Here is a 16,298-nt window from a genome sequence, read left to right as displayed (position 1 = left end):
AATTTTGAAAAGAAATCTTAAAAATGTGGGAACATAGGCACGCTCCCCCTCAGAGCTGCAAGCTTAGACTCTAGTCTTGTTAAAATCATTAAAATATGTATGACATAAGGTGGTCTTTAACCTGGATTGATGGACCGTTGTCATCACTCATCTGACCCCCATCATAATGATGTCACTCCCATCTGTCAGGAGACACTGCCTGCCAAAACCACTCAGAGACTGACCCACTTCCAAAAGAGAAAAAAAAACGCGTCATCAGTCTTCAGAAAGAACGAGCTGAATGGATACATTGTCCTGAAAGGCTTGAGAATCACATATACTGATTATACAGTACAAGACTGGTGTTTTCTCAGCTGGTTTGATTTGCAACCATTGCTTCCCACTCATTTTAATCCAGTGATTACTAGTGACTGACTAGTGTGAGGATTACAGCATCTGACGACTCACTAGTCTCGAGGTCATGCTTATGCAACATAAGATGCATCACCATATGGCAGGAGTGGAAAATGGAGTAATCATGGCAAAGATGCCAAGTGTTCATTTCATCTTAATCGCCTTGTTCTTTCATTGAAAGAGTAGATGTTATGTGTTGACTAAAGAAAGCAATGGTAGTTTTTGTGGGCAGCTTTTAATAGCATAAGGGCACAGACGACATTTTACGGCTTCTGAGAGACGACAGTAAAGTGGATCTAATGCACTTTACATTGTCAGCTCCACAACCCAAGGGATGTCTGAAAATCCAAGCCAGGAAAAGCTTTTATGTAAGACGCTGTCATGAGAACACTGCTTGGTTGCACTTGACTTCAGTCTTGATAGTTTCCCTTTTATTAATTTATGTGAACATATTGCGCAAATTGTGCTCTCCCAGTCTTTAACAGTTTGTCCCAGTTCAGTCAACCCCCAATAACAAACATGTCACACCAAAAAAAAATAGTCACAACACATGGCCAGAATTGATCATGCTTTAATAATAAAGATACAAGGACATTTGATGTAAACAAACCAGTATTGCACATAGCTCAGGCACATAACAAGTGTCAATTGCTTTAAAGCATTAGCTTATTTCTATGAACAATGCACAGGCTAAATAAAGCTCTACTCCCAGGAAAAAAATAAATAAATGTACACTTCTTCACAAAACGAACAGTGAAATCACATCAACTTTGGCTGAAGATTTTTTTTGAACAGTAACTCAAAAAACTTGAATTTCCAAACCCATCAAAACAGAAAGTAACAAATCATCTTTGAATGAAAAATGTCATAACGTAAAATAACTTCTTTAAAACACAAACACCTAGGGACACCACAGGACAATGATAACACAACCATCTACCCAGATGATCAGTTTATACATGTAAATGATAAATACATAAATAACCCCCTTCATAAATAATCCCATTCATGTCACCATTTTGCTTCAACTCATGGCAACTGTACAGTGCAAAAGTAAGTGTTGGAACCAAAATAACTGCATTGATATCAAGTGTTAACAAAAAAAAACAACAATCTCACAAATACAAATGCTTAAGTGCTTTTAGTTCAAGGTTAGGCGTGTGCATGCGGGGTGGAAGCCTTTACGCATTCGGCCTGTGAGCGACGTGACGAAGAGAGTGCAATCCCATGATGCAACAGCCCCTGATAAGAGCAGCAATGTTGTACACCGGAGCGCTTCCGTCCACACCGTGCCGCGAGTACAGCCAGGCCACCGTGGGTAGCACGGGCGCTGCCACCGCGACCAGATCTACCAGGAAGCTGTTGCTCCAGTAACGCTTGCCGGCCACATCCAGTCCTGGCGACTGACGACAAGGTTTCTCCTCACAGACACTAAAATCCAGCTCCTCCATGAACCGCCGGCTCTCTGCAGGGTCCGAGCAGCACGTGCCGGAATCGGTGGAGGTGTCGGGGCTCTCTGGGGGAGCAGGACTGGGCATGCTGGGTAGGGGAGGTCTTGGGTCAGGGGGATTGGAAGCGAAGTCGGGCAAGTTTGGGAGACCCAGAAGACTGCTGCAGGCTGACAGCGCCGTGTCCCCCGCGGTTGCCTCGTGGAACTTGAGCAGCTGGAGGAGCAGAGCCTGCAAGTCTGGAGACAGGGGCATTATGTCGGTCTGGATTCCTTTATCTTCTGCTTTCAGCAGGGAATGCGTGCTCGAGGAGAGGGCGATGGTGGCGTAAGCGGTGTTTGGGAGAGGTTCAGTGGATTCGTCAATCCACTGTCCCTCTGACAGCATGGACACCTCAGGACCAGACTCTGTCCCTGAACCCATTTTGCCGCTAGAGTCCTGACTATAATCCACCGCAGTGGACATGAAGACCTGCTCCAAAATGTCCGCTCTGTTGGCCATCTCATCGTTGACCAGCAGCCCGCTGTCCGCCATCGCCTCCGCCCCTTGGGTTCCCAGCTCCATCACGCCCTCCTCCTCCCCCACCATCTTCTTCTTCCCACCGTTATCGGGGCTGTCACAGATGAAATCCAAGGTGTTTTCGTCTGGGAGGTTGGAGCCGCTCTGGGCCAGCTCCATGCTTTGCAGCAGGGACTCCAACTTCCTGTTTTGAATGTTGATGTCAATGAAATACTTCTGTATTCCCTTATCCTTCTCCATCAGGCTGCTCTTCATCGTTTCCACCACCTGACGCAGCTGCTTGATCTCTTTGCGAGCCTCTTTGAGGGACAGCTGAGCCTCCACCCGGTGACACTCCTCTTCAATCCAGTCTTCCCTCATCCTGCCGAGCTGGGCCTTAAGCTCCTCCACCTCTGTCTCTCTAATGAAGAGGGAAGAAAAAGTGTCCAATAGTATATGTAATAGTTTGACATTTTGGAAAATATACAATTTCATCTTTCTTGCCCAGAGTTAGATTGGAGGATCAATATCACTCCATCTACGTATATGCTGAATATGAAGCTATAGCTAGCTGCCAGTTAGCTTAGCATAATAATACAAGCAGTAGGGAAGGAGTGATGCTGCATGGCTGCAGTTAGTTCAAGGATACTTTAAGGTTATGATAAAAATGTGTTGGATTAAAAAAAGCAGTTTAATTCACAATTTGTGGAATGTCTTACGTAGGCCTACATTGCATATTTTTTGCAAGTTATAACTTTAGTGGCATCATGCAGGTTTTTAATCTAATAGCTTATTTTCCAGTAGCTTCACATTTCAGGAAGATTTCAAAAGTTGACTGCAGTATGTGGAGATGACATCAACCACGGTTTCAGTCCCCCCCCCCCCGATGCAACCACCATCATCTTTTCTTAAACCCATAAAAAGCTACACAAGGAGCTTCTGTGCTGCTAAATCTGAACCAACCTGTCATGAACCGTGTTCTCTGCATCCATCAGTTTGCTCTTCAGGTGTCTGATGGTCACTTCCTTCTGCTGGAGAGGGGTGAGATACTGCTCTGGGTTCGGGGCTCTGATGCCATGGTTGTCTCCACAGGAGTGGTAGCGGCCCAGGCTCGCTCTTCTGTTGGTCAGAGAGACGTAATGACGGTTAAAAGGCAAGGTTTACCCCTTTTAAAACCAACGTTGTCCCATCACTTCCCAACCAGACATTTTGAAGCCGCAGTAGAAAACAAACCCAACTTCGACACGTAAAAAGTAAAAATCGCGCCCTGCTGACGACAATTTGTCTGGCTGAGAGAGTGCTGTCAGGGCAGATGCTCTCTGAAGCCTGGAATTACTGTCTGACACAGGATTACTGGCATGTAGACTAGGAGCAAAAAAAAAAATAAAAATTAAAATGCTGGTTTATCTAAATACAAGCACTGTTTGGCAAGGAAATAAGTCACCTAACGGAAAAAAAACATGCATTAGCATTCAAATGTCCTTTTGCATGTCCCATGATCAGTGTTTTATTAAGCTCAAAGAACTGATAAAAGGGTTTGCGTTTTTTTGGGTACAGGATGAGTGGGTGGATTTAGACAATATGCAAAGCAGCATGTAAGCCCCTCTCTTCCACTAGCACAATATCCTAGCAACCTGGGATACTTGAGGCTTTGATGCGAGCGCTCTGCATCACTGCCAGAAATAGAAGCAGCCCAGGAGAAGGTAACATGCCAGAGGAAGACGTGTCACAGAACTCTGCTGGCAGCGGTGTCCTAAAGTGACAACAGTGGAGGCTTTTAAGCATTTATGGAAGCTTTAAACATGAGATAAGAGGGCAGACTCTGCTGCTGCATAAAAACTCAAGACTGTAATTTATACTGCTGAGAGAGGATTTTAGGTTAAACCGTATGCAGGGCTGAGCTGTCAACAAACAAAGCCTAAGAAGTAAACCTTTCAAGTAATACAGAGCCTGGAGCACCAGGTCAGAACTCCATGGTGGTTCCACACATTTGAGCTTCAGGCTATTAAATTCACACATACATTCTGAAATATTTAGGTCCCTGTTCTCTTCTCTAAACCAAGGTGTGTTCACTCCAATCCTGTTACCAATTGGATGAAGTACGTGGGGTCACTGTCTGGGTACCATATTTGGACATTTGCTCTATTAAATCCTCATTAATCCCAACCACAGCCAAATCATCTAATCCCAGATGGCTGCAAGAGAGGAAATGATAAAACAGTCTGAGATTAATCCAGCCACCCACTGACTCATTGTTACGCTGCACACGAGCCTGAGCCACAGTCCAAATCTCTCCAAACATTGACTTGTTTCTCCCTGAAGCAACTTCAAAACCACAATCTTTGTTATGCGACCATGGACAAGGACAAATCTGGCGCAAAATGAACCTAGGGGTTAATAACACGTGTACCGAATTGACCGTTCTGAGATATGTTTTTATGCTAATCTAATGTGACCAGTTTTAGCGCAAACCGCTAATGAGCTTGTAATGCTAGTCGTTGGGGCATGCTAAAGTAAAAAGAAATCACTATTTCTACACCACTAACAAGGCTCAAAATAGCACCACACTTCCACAGTAGCATAATGAGGGTCCCTCCATGTAAACCGAAGCATTGAGAACTTTGTAAGGTACAGTTTATTAAAAGATACTGTAGAAAGACTGTACCATTCATGTATAAAGGCAGGCGCCATCTTGGGAAAACGACGTGCTTGAGCTATGTTACTGGTTACACGGCGTTTGTCTGGTCATGACCGTTTTCCCCAAGATGGCGGCCGCATGTACACGTGAACGGTACGGTCTCTCTAAACTAATTTTTAATAAACTGTGTACACTTACAAAGTTCTCAATGCTTCGGTGTACATGCGCGTTTACATTTTGCGCTTGATTTGTCCTTTAATAAGCCATGTTTGCGACCTGGAGGTGGGGCTGGAGTTGCAGCTGCTGCTGTTGGTTGAGGAGGCAGCCGTGGGAGGAATCCTGTAGGGAGCGTAGAGCTCTGCATCGCGGTTGGCTGTAGGGCTCCCGGCTGGTTTGAACACTGGGAGCGGTCTGATGTGGGTGCTGCGACTTGATAAAAGAAAGCAAAATAAGTAGGAGAAATTGACATCTTAATGCATCAACACTTCCGTTTTAGTGTGGTTTAGTTTATGCCTTATCTAGTGGTGAACCCAGCAGATACCGATGATACAGTATGAACCTCATACCCAGTGGTGGAATGTAACTAAGTGGTGTACTGTACTTAAGTACAAATTTGAGGTACTTGTACTTACTTAAATCTTTTCATGCCACTTTCTACTTCTACTCTGCTACATTTCAGAGAGAAATATCGTACTTTTTACTCCACTACATTCATCTGACAGCTTTAGTTACCAGTTACTTTGCACATAAAAGTTTTTGCACACAAAACACGTGTAGTTTATAAAACATGATGCTTTATTATAAATTGAACTACCGAACAATATAACGGCCTACAAGTCCAGCTGAAATTATTAGACCATTAAACACAACTGTTCGGATCGTTTTCAGTTTCTAAAATGGGAGGATTTTTCTGCATCGAGTACTTTTGCTTTCACTACTTTTGAGTACATTTTCCTGACGTTACATACTTTTACTTGCGTAACATCATCAATGCAGGACTTTTGGGTACTTGGAACAGTATTTTTACAGTGTGGTATTAGTCATTTTACTTAAGTAAAAGGATCTGAATACTTCTTCCGGCGTTGCTCATACCTGCGTGAAGAAGCTCTCTTTCCAGTTGAAAGGGAGGCGAGGCGCTCCCTGGTCTTCAGGCTGCCTGTGCTGCTGGAGGAGCTAAAGTCGGCCTCACTACCTGCAGGGAGAAGCGTCAAGTGTTTTAGTACCACCAGCAGACTCAAACGAGAGTCATTTTTAAAAAGCTGATATAATGCAATCTTCCTCCTTGAATGAAAAGTTGAATTCATCAGAAATAAAATGCACCCTTGCTCACTCCGCTGCAGCCTCACTTGACCATGTGGCTAATGAGTGTGTATTAGCTAATGTGGCAAACTTAAGAGATGTTGAGTCCGTTTGCTGGCTTATAGAATATCTCTCCTTGTTTACACCATATTTAAACACTTAAAAAATATATACATTTAAACAAAGTAAAACACATTGTGCCTCACCAAGAAGTGTTTGATATTGCCTGCTTTCGGTCCCATTCCACTCTTACTGTCTGTTCAGAAAAAAAAGCTATAGTCTCACTTGAAGCCTCAACATTCAGCCTGACCTTTTTTTTTCCCCTTCAATTTCACGGTTTTCCTGTGTTAACACTAGCCTCTCCTTTATTAAGCACCATCTAACATATAGGTCTGTTAGGATCATGTGCAAAATAAAGCACAATTATCAGGTTACGGTTTCTGTAAGCAAGGCTTCCATCAAGTCTCCCACCCCCCATTACCAAATGGATAAACACTATCATTCTAATACAACACTTTCTGGATCAGCTACTCCCCATGATCTATACCCTTTCTTAGATTAATGGGAGTTTGAAGAGCAGGACATACAGATAAACCACTTACAAATGCATTACCACTCCAGAATTAGCCAATAACATCCACTCATTATGAGTAAAACAAGCTGCTCAAATGTCACAAGACACTGTAGGCTATATAAAAGGCCTCGGCACAGAACATCTCATTGCGTGTTCTTCATTAGTAAAGACGAAATTTAAAGCCATACCTGAGTAGCATCTTTTGCCATCAAACAAAATCATATTACTGTGTGCAGTGACGACTGTGACAAACAAAATAGTTCAAAACGTAAGTGATCCTCCACCACTTTGTGAGTCAACTGATGGTCTGTGCACATTCAATCAGTGTATACCAACCTCCTGCTAATCAGCCTAATTGGCTAAGCTCCCAAACCTTTCCTGCAACCAATCAGCCTTCTTCTCCATCTTGACTCTTGATCAGGCAGTTTTTTTTATTTCTTCTTCTCCTTTCTCAGATTAAAAGTAGGGGTGGGGGAGATTTCAGGATAAAGACTGGAGTGTGCTGTTTCTAAAATACATGTTAAGAAAGCACAGATGCGCAGATGACAATTCACTCTGGTTATTATTCTCCTTTAAGGCAAGCAGCTGCTTCCCGGTCAGTGTTTGTTCAAGTCAACATGCCAGGGAATCTGCTAGCTGCTGACATTTAAAAGACACAGTTATTGTACTTTGGTCTTTGGGGAACCACTGGCATGCATAAGTATATACAGTGCTAAGCACAAGTCAATACATCCATGCTAAAGTTGACTAAAAAGAGGAATAAAAATTCTTCCAAAATCTTTTGGAAATTGATCTTAATGCATTAATTAAAAAAATGAGGAAAAATCCAATCTTTAAGGACACCAATTTTCTTTGTGAATGAATAATGTATCGTAAAATAAATAAATGTTCTTCCTTAAAATACAGGGGGCAGAAGTAAGTACACCCCTATGTTAAATTCCCATAGAGGCAGGCAGATTTTTATTTTATAAAAATAAGGCCAGTTATTTCATGGATCCAGGATACTATGCATCCTGATAAAGAGATGATAGAGAGATGATCTTATGGAAAGTACCCCATGCCAATCTCTAGGTATGGTGAAGGGGATGTGATGATGGGGGGCTATTTTAATTCCAAAGGCCAAGGGAACTTTATCATGATGCATAGTGTCCTGGATCCATGAAATAACTGGCCTTTAAAAATAAAAAGGATTATTTTCACACATTATAGGTTCCAATCATGATAGTGCAGGCCTGAGATGAAGATTTCCAATTTGTATCTGTATCTGTGTATTCGTCTTTACCTCTGGATTTCATGGCCGACCTCAGCTCCCTCTTGTGCCTCGGGGCGCTCCGTGGTTCGCCGCTCCACTCGGCCATCATCCTCACCCTCTTCACTTTGGTCTTGCGCTCGGGGAGTACGGGCGAGCCGTGGGCACTCTGCTCTGAGCCTGGCGGGGTTTTGGAGGGGGACACAGACTGACTAGTGGGGCAGCCGGTGTCATCTATTGTAGACAGGCACACAGACAGTAATAGCCAAGAACAGGCAGCGGAGGGGCAGGCAGCGAACACAGGCAGTCAATCAGAGCTCAAGGTCCAGCCTGGCTGCTATCTGACAGATAACGCGACAGCTTTCACAATGGCTACTCACTCTCAGAAAATACACAGTATACACATGCACACATACTGTAGCCTACATGCACACAGTGTGCATGTGTAGTCCTTTTGTTTCATTTGCTTGTTGTTAAGTGGATCACATCACTACAGTTCTGAAGTCTTTGCACTGGCTCCCTGTCCCTCAAAGAATTGATTTCAAAATACTTCTGTTGGTTTATAAAGCACTAAACGGTTTGGGGCCAAAATAAATTTCTGATCTGCTGCTACACTATGAACCCCCCAGACCCTCTCAGGTCATCTGCTTGCTGTCCCCAGAGTCAGAACTAAACATGGGGAAGCAGCGTTCAGTTTTTATGCTCCACATATCTGGAACAAACTCCCAGAAAACTGCAGGTCCGCCGCAACTCTCAGTTCTTTTAAAGCAACACCAAAGCACTTTTCCTCTTCGGTCCCCCTACAGGTTGGAAGCGGAATTGTCCATTACTGTTCGCATTCAAACTACTGATCCGCTACCCGATCTGGCAAACTTGCATAGTGCAGTTATAGCAAAGCGAATGTTGAAGTTGAAGTGCCGTTCCTGTTACGAGTTGATGAACCACTGAAAGGATTTTGGAAACATTATTTTAAGTTACAAAAGAATCTTTGGTGTTGCTTTAAGTCAATGCTCAAGACATTTCTTTTTGATGCTGCCTTTCTTTAAAATAATTGTCCATTTTTTATACTGCACTGTAACTTTTATTCTCGTATTTTATCTGTTTTAATATTTTGAAATGTTTTTAACTGCTCTTTAATGATTTATGTAAAACACTTCAAATTACCTTGTTGCTGAAATGTGCTATACAAATAAAGCTGGCTTGCCTTGCCTTCCCTTAAGAAGGCCAATTTAGGGGATCATAAAATACACATAACTACATTTTCTGTTTGAGGTTGTATAATCTGGCATGCTGTGCTAAAAAAAAGAAGTTAGAATATCTGAATCAAAGTAACTGCTTTCAGTCAGTGGAGGAAAGTAACTAAGTATTTACTCAGGCACTGTACTCAAGAACAATTTTGAGGTATTTTTACTTTACTTACACTCACATTTCAGGAACTTGTTTTGGTGGAACATGTGGACGTTCAAAAGTAGTTTTAGTCGTGCAACAGAAAACTCAGATTGGACAGATAGTCTAGCTAGCTGTCTGGATTTACCCTGCAGAGATCTGAGGAGCAGTTAACCATAGTCCTCACAAATCCACCAGAGTTTAGAACGCCAACACAAAGGAAGCCCAAGGCCTATCTGGCCTGAATGAGTGAAATCGGGCGGTATTTCTGTCGGCAACGGAGCAATCCCAGAAGTGGAACGTCGTGGATATAGACTAGGATTTACCCAACTAATCAAGAGCATTGCAATACAATCTTGCACCTGACAGCCTGTAAATGCCTTTTTCCCAGTGGTGTAGTCTAGTTTTTTGTAGTGAGTATAGTGTATTTTTTTCCCTCCCAGCATTAGACTCGCCCGTTCCAGAGCGGCGTGTCCCAGAGCGGCGTGTCCCAGAGCGGCGTGTCCCAGAGCGACGACTCCATAGGGTTTTTGTAACATTATCGCGTAAAGCATTAGCCTCATCTGGCTCATTTTCTGTAGTTTCTGTAACGTTAACGTCTGCTGCAGTGTCATCCGAAGCGGCAGTATAGCTTCAGGGGCAGGCTTACCAAAACACTGAAAAGTGTAGCTTAAATTTGCTTTTGTTTCATATATCTACTCTAGTGATTCACATTTGTTAATTTCAAAATTTGCGCAGAGAATGACTGCCAAGCAACTGTGAAAGTTCTCTCACAAAACAATCATCGTTAAACGGTATCCTTGCGTTTTTGTAAGTGGGTATACTGAAATCCTTGACCTTTCCTAGTGGGTATACTCCGTATACTTGCGTATCACGTAGACTACACCACTGCCTTTTCCCGCCATGAACTCAGCTGTCCTCAGACAGGAGCTGAACTTCTTACCAGAGCAGTAGCTGTTGGTGCTGATGGTCCTTTTGGAGAGGTCTGAGCTGTCACACTCCTTCCCCTCCTCCTCTGAAAAAGGTGAATCGGACAGAGGCGAACCTTTGTCTTTTGGTCGGAAGGGATGGAGGACCAAACGCGGGATGCGGCTGCGGGGGCTTCCTTTCTCCGGTGACTTCTTTTCCTGTTCGAAGCAACATCTGTCAGAGCTGGAGGCAGGAATGCAACCACCCACCCACCTTGACTCAGTGTACCATCTTTTTCAGGATGGCAATATTTTCAAAGTCATAAAAGATTACATTTTGTATCTATTGTTGGTTGTCTGCCTTTTGATTATACACATTTTACTCGTCTTTTTCTATATTAAATTGCTTTAAAAAAAACAAAAAAAAACACTTCCATTTGGAAAAGACTCAAATACAACATGCAGACATCTATCACCAATGGCCAGCTGCAAAAATAAGACTCACCTCATATTCTTGGAAGGGTCCCATTGTGCTTCACGCAGCGTTTTCCTCTGTCAAATGAAAAAGAGGAGAAAAATCAGGTAAGTCATTTTGTCATGTGTTTTTCATATGTGGCAGCGTTTTGACGTGGCGCTCAAACCCTCAACAAACAAGGGCCCTCTGTCTGAACTCTGTTACGTCACTAAATCCCTCCCACCACACACACACACACACACACACACACACACACACACACACACACACACACACACACACACACACACACACACACACACACACACACACACATCCTGCCTGCCTGGTACAGATGGCACAAGAAGCCAAGAGCATGACTAACACACACTGAATTTATGACCTTATGAAACATATTAACCACATTAACCCAGAGAAATAAACAGCCAAGTACCTTTTTAAACCAGAATTTGTAAAGTCATTTAACAGTCAAATGAAGGCAAATGAATTTAACAGCAAAAACAAATAAAAAGTGTAAAAATAATGACATAACAAGACTAAGAGTCTACAGCCATGCTAGTGGCTGAAGCACAGTGGTGCTTTGAGCTAAATATCTGCATGCTTACATCCCCGCCAGTGATAATGCTAGCATGTTGACGTTTAGCAGGTATATTGTTAACATCTTAGTTTAGCGTGTTAGCATGCTAACATTTGTGAATCAGCAAGTACAGCTAAGGCTGGTAGGAATGTCATTAGCTTTGCACGTATTTGGTCATTAATTAAGTATTTGATAAAAAAATCATTTTGACCTGACAGTTGAACAGTTGTTGAGATATTTCATTACAAAACAAAAATGTCAACCTCATGGTGGCACTAGAGCAAACGTCAGGGGATCAGCAAAGTCTTTAGGATCCATCCTCTGGGGACTATGAATGTACACAATTTTACGGCAATCCATCTAATAGTGGGTAAGATATTTCACGCTGACTCACAAATGTCAACCTCATGGTGGCACTAGAGTAAAAGTCAAGGGATCACCAAAGTCTTAAGGATCCATTGTCTGGGGACCATGAATGCCTGTTCACAATTTCCTGGCAATCCATCTAATAGTCAGAGATATTTCACTCTGAATCGTAGTCTGTATATGAAGAGCTCTGTATCACAAATGTCAACCTCATGGTGGCACTACAGCACAAGTCTGGGGAAGTCTTAATGATCCATCCTCAGGGGACCATGAATGTCTGTACAAAATTCCTTTGCATTACATCTGACTGTTGTCAAGATTGTTCAGTCTGGACCAAAGTGGTATGCCGACCAATAGACGGACATTTCCATAGAACCATGCTAGCGTTTCCAAAAATAGTATAACAGAGAAGAGTTCAGAGACTACACAGATACAGCTATAAAGAAGAAAGATTGCTATTACTCTTTTAATATTCTGGCTTTTTTTCGTCAAAGTCATCCAGGATTAGGATGATCAGAAGAAGCGCAGTAGCAGATGAAAGGAGTCCAACTTCAGTACAACACTCTAAACTAAGCAAAACTACACCCACTCTCCTCATCCTCATTCTGTGCCATGACTGTGGGGCTGCCTGCCAAAAGCTAGAAAGTGCTCCCAGCATTGACAGATAATAGATGATGGAGTGATATTATATCCCCTTTAAAAAGAAAGGCCACAAGTAGAGACCAAACTAGAAATAAACTCTTGGCAAAACGTTTCGTTCTGTACGTGCACATTTAAACAAGGTAGAAACATATTTCTTATTGATGATTTGAAGCTAAATAATGCAGCATTCCTCTCATGCTTGAATAAACTTCATACAATCACTTAACTTCCTCTCGCCTGTTGATTTCCTCTCAGCGGCGTTGCCTTAGGGGTCAGTTGCGTAAGTGCATGCGTTCTTGCCTTTTTTTGCATTGGGAATGATGTAAGGCCTGTGTGCGGCTGTCGCATCAGTGAACCCGAGCCTGTCTTCCATTGCTCCGTCCAAGTGGTACATTGTTTTACATTTTGCCTTGATCATCTAACTTCCCCAACAATTCCCCAATCAATAACAGAATTATATCAGCACTTGACCCAATATAAGCGATGTTCCCTTGTTGAGCAGCCCAGACTCGTGCAAAAATCCTCTTTCTTTCCATACCGAGGCCCAAAAGAGGATTGCAAAAATAGAGCAGAGACTCGTGGGAATCAAGCTGAAACCTCCTTTTATCAGACTCAAAAAATAGATTTGCGTTCTGGGTGGCCTGCGTCACCTTGCCTACAGTTTCACTTTTATTTTCAGGCATCCACAGTATCATTATGCTGGAGCGTTGTACAGCTGCCTGGCACACTGGCACAGCAGAATCAGATTATAGGCACCAAAGCAGGGAAGAGCAAGCAGAGCCTTGCCCTAGCAACAGTCGTAGCAACCAAGGGAAAAAACGCTGCACGAAGGACTCAGGCTAGATGGGCCCAATTATGTGTAAATCTGCACAGTACACAGTGTAGGCTTCTGCTGCTCTCCTTGAGATGCTGTTCTTCACTGAGAAAATATCTGGAGTGTGTCAAGGTGGTGTGTGGGTGTTCACCATTCAGCTGCACAGTGTTTTTCTCAGACTGAATAAACATTGTGTCCTTGAGCCAGCGGGTGTCAGCTTAGCTTCTATGCTATATAGTTGTCCAAGTACTACGGACTTGTATTTCAGCTGTTTGTTGCCTAAGATTGGGGTTTAATTTATAATACTTTGGAATATGTCGCTTTTTCAAAATAGATTTTTCTTCCAAAGGGTGCAATAGATCCATTTATCAGAGAAAATGAACTAATGATGAAGGCATCATGGTTATTTAGCCATGATGATGGGTGTTAAATTAAATCTTCCAATGAGCCTGGGAGGACTATGTGCACTAGTAAAGTGCTCGAAAAATAATAAGATCCGATGCGAATGAATTTTGGGTGAAATAATTCAATAAACAGGGTGTCGTTGAGAGAGCGGCATTTTTCTTTCTTAGGAAGTGACTTTTATACTTCCATGCTACTATAAGCAGCCATATGAAGGAAGTGCAGGATGGCGGTGACATCAGAACTTGAAAAATAAAGATCAGCTGTAGCGTCCTGGAGCCAAATCATTTAAAAATAAATCATTTCCTATTATTTGTTCCGGTGGCTGGATGAAATAATAAGCTGATAGTCACTCAATAGTGTAGGCTTGTAACCTGAAACCCAGTAAGGTGGTTGGACACAGACGCCTGCCCATGCATGCTCTAGTTAGTTAACAGGTTATCATAATTAGATGTTTCTTTTCTTTTTTACCTTAACTGTGGTTCCCATTGTGTTGATCCTGAACTAGCCCCTGTAAAGAAGCATTATGTCTTCAGGTCTGCACCCGGATCCTCTGCTTGACTCCAGACAATGTTGATTGGCTGCCCACTGAGCGACAGGCTAAGCATTATCTAAGTTGCGAACACAGGATTTTCAGCTCTCTTAAGCATGACAAACTGCTGCACACTACCTGCGTAAGCAGTACACAATCACTCCTACAACTCAACCAAACACAGGAGTGCCCTGATTTACGAACTAGAAATACCGGGAAAGGAAGACTTGGGAAAAAGCTGTCAGTCGGATGCTGAGATAACGCGTACATATGACTGGTAAACAAGTCTTTAAGCCTCAACTGAAGCTATTTCCCTGATCCAGATGGTCTACTTTTAAAACAGCATGGAGTGGGTGTGAATAATAGATTCCCTTAATCCATCCCAGTCTATGTGCTTTCTAATGTTGATCATGCACATGGATTAAAGCTGTTTATTCCAATTTAACATTGACCCCATGATGCTCTCAGCCCATTTTGTTCTATTGACGTGGTTTTTAAGGAGGCTTTTTTTCCCCAGTGATGACGACATTTAAAGCAGCCTGATAAACTCCTAGGCGGCAGACTGTTGTACAGTTTTAAAAGGTGGGAGCTTAACTGAACATCTATGTTCTAACACAATAATTAGGGCTGGGTATCAGCAGTGATGTCCCGAAATCGATTCGCTTCCGATTCACAATGTCCCGATTCGATCACATTTCCGATTCGATATCATTTAGGGTCGAGACAATTCAGTTACAATACCAATTTTGCTAGGATATAAAAGAGTTTCCTAGAGAACTTATGCTGGAAACTGCACGAGCAAGAAGCAACCCTCAAATATTTTTTAATCATGCACCATGTTAATGCTTCCATTAGGAATCGACCCCCATAAAGTAAGTACTTTTTTTTCTTATACATGCACGGTGAAAACGCATGTATTAAAAGATCGATTTCTTGACTTTTTTGAATCTATCACTCAAACAAAAAATCGATTTTAATTGGCATTTTGAAAATGGAACGATTTCACTCTTTTTTGAGCAGCACGTCGTTGGCAACACTTGTTGTGAGCTCATCAACCCTTAAACAGACTGCATCATCATTGCATGATGTCATGACTGAGTAATCACATCATCATTCCAGGGAGCATAATAAAGCATACTGCAACCAATACCATAGTATTGATAGTCCAGAAGATGTTTATCAAGCTTGTATCATACATAAAAACACAGCTGACTGCTATGATAAACCCTACAGAATCTTTTTTGATGCATCATATGCTTCCACATGGACAATTTATGGCGCTAAAACCTTTACAAAATACATGAAATTATCATAATAAACTCAATGTAACATTTTTTAAAGAATATATCAGCCATCAAATAGAACCACTGCTCTTACCGTTGAAAAGACCCTCCCATGTGTTTCCATGTTTACATGCCTGCCTTTGTTTTTCACATCACTTCAGAGCCATTTTCATTGTTTATAATGAGATTTTCATGTCCTAATATCCACTGACAATGACAGCATTATAATATGACGACATATTCTATCGTGTTGTATCCAGCGATGGGGATCTTGTTTTGCTTCATCTGGCGCCTCCACACTTGCTGCCTGGGCATGTTTTCTCCCCCGGGAGATGCCTCAAGACTAAAGGCACGCGAAGTAGGCTACGACATAGGCTAACCAATGGTGATGTAAACATCCAACTTCAAACCTGATGGGTCCACATTTAACCCAGAACACAACATTCATAATGTGTGCGAACATTTGGATGACTCGACAAAAGACTCGTTCTTGAACTTGTAAACAGCTCCTCCTCAGACAAACTGTTCCCACCCTGTGTATACTTTAATTTCATTTCGTTTTATTTTTTTTTATTTTGTTTAACCTAATGGTAATAATGGATTGGTTTGAAATACTTTTTTGGTGAAAGGAGAATAAATGAAATGCTTGCCTGGATGTGTGATGGTGGTTGCTCTCAGAAGGATGCTGGTGCTCTGGGGGTGCCTGCCTCTCTGCCTTTCTGCCTCTCTGCTGCTCGGATGTCGGCTGGAGGAGAGCTGTGTGCACACTGAGGACACACACGATTGGACAAGAAGCGAAACCACTGACAGTGCA

The 16,298-nt window shown here is 42.4% G+C and overlaps 1 protein-coding gene across 1 annotated transcript; it reads right to left on the bottom strand.

Moving 5' to 3' along the window:
* Positions 1-1,557: 1,557 nt before the first annotated feature.
* On the bottom strand, positions 1,558-10,922 carry sybu (syntabulin (syntaxin-interacting)). The gene is made up of 7 exons (XM_078251941.1): positions 10,899-10,922; positions 10,429-10,612; positions 8,133-8,333; positions 6,070-6,169; positions 5,254-5,406; positions 3,303-3,458; positions 1,558-2,760 (listed from the first exon to the last, which is right to left on the bottom strand). Exons 1-7 carry the CDS (start codon positions 10,920-10,922, stop codon positions 1,575-1,577), a joined length of 2,004 nt encoding a protein of 667 aa, XP_078108067.1. The 3' UTR covers positions 1,558-1,574.
* Between the last annotated feature and the right edge of the window lie 5,376 nt (positions 10,923-16,298).

The sequence above is a fragment of the Sander vitreus genome, chromosome 6 (assembly GCF_031162955.1).
Source record: "Sander vitreus isolate 19-12246 chromosome 6, sanVit1, whole genome shotgun sequence".
Classification (NCBI taxonomy): Eukaryota; Metazoa; Chordata; class Actinopteri; order Perciformes; family Percidae; genus Sander; species Sander vitreus.
Note: the sequence above shows the minus strand (reverse complement) of the source record. Positions and strands in the feature narration are given on the sequence as shown.

What these genes read in the sequence shown, in the direction of transcription:
- sybu (XM_078251941.1), bottom strand. Translation starts at nt 10,922, where the DNA reads ATGGGACCCTTCCAAGAATATGAG. An exon ending in CACCAACAGCTACTGCTCTG is followed by an intron (nt 8,334 to 10,428) that starts GTAAGAAGTTCA and finishes TGTCTACAATAG; the next exon opens with ATGACACCGGCTGCCCCACT. An exon ending in GTCGGCCATGAAATCCAGAG is followed by an intron (nt 6,170 to 8,132) that starts GTAAAGACGAAT and finishes TTCTCCCTGCAG; the next exon opens with GTAGTGAGGCCGACTTTAGC.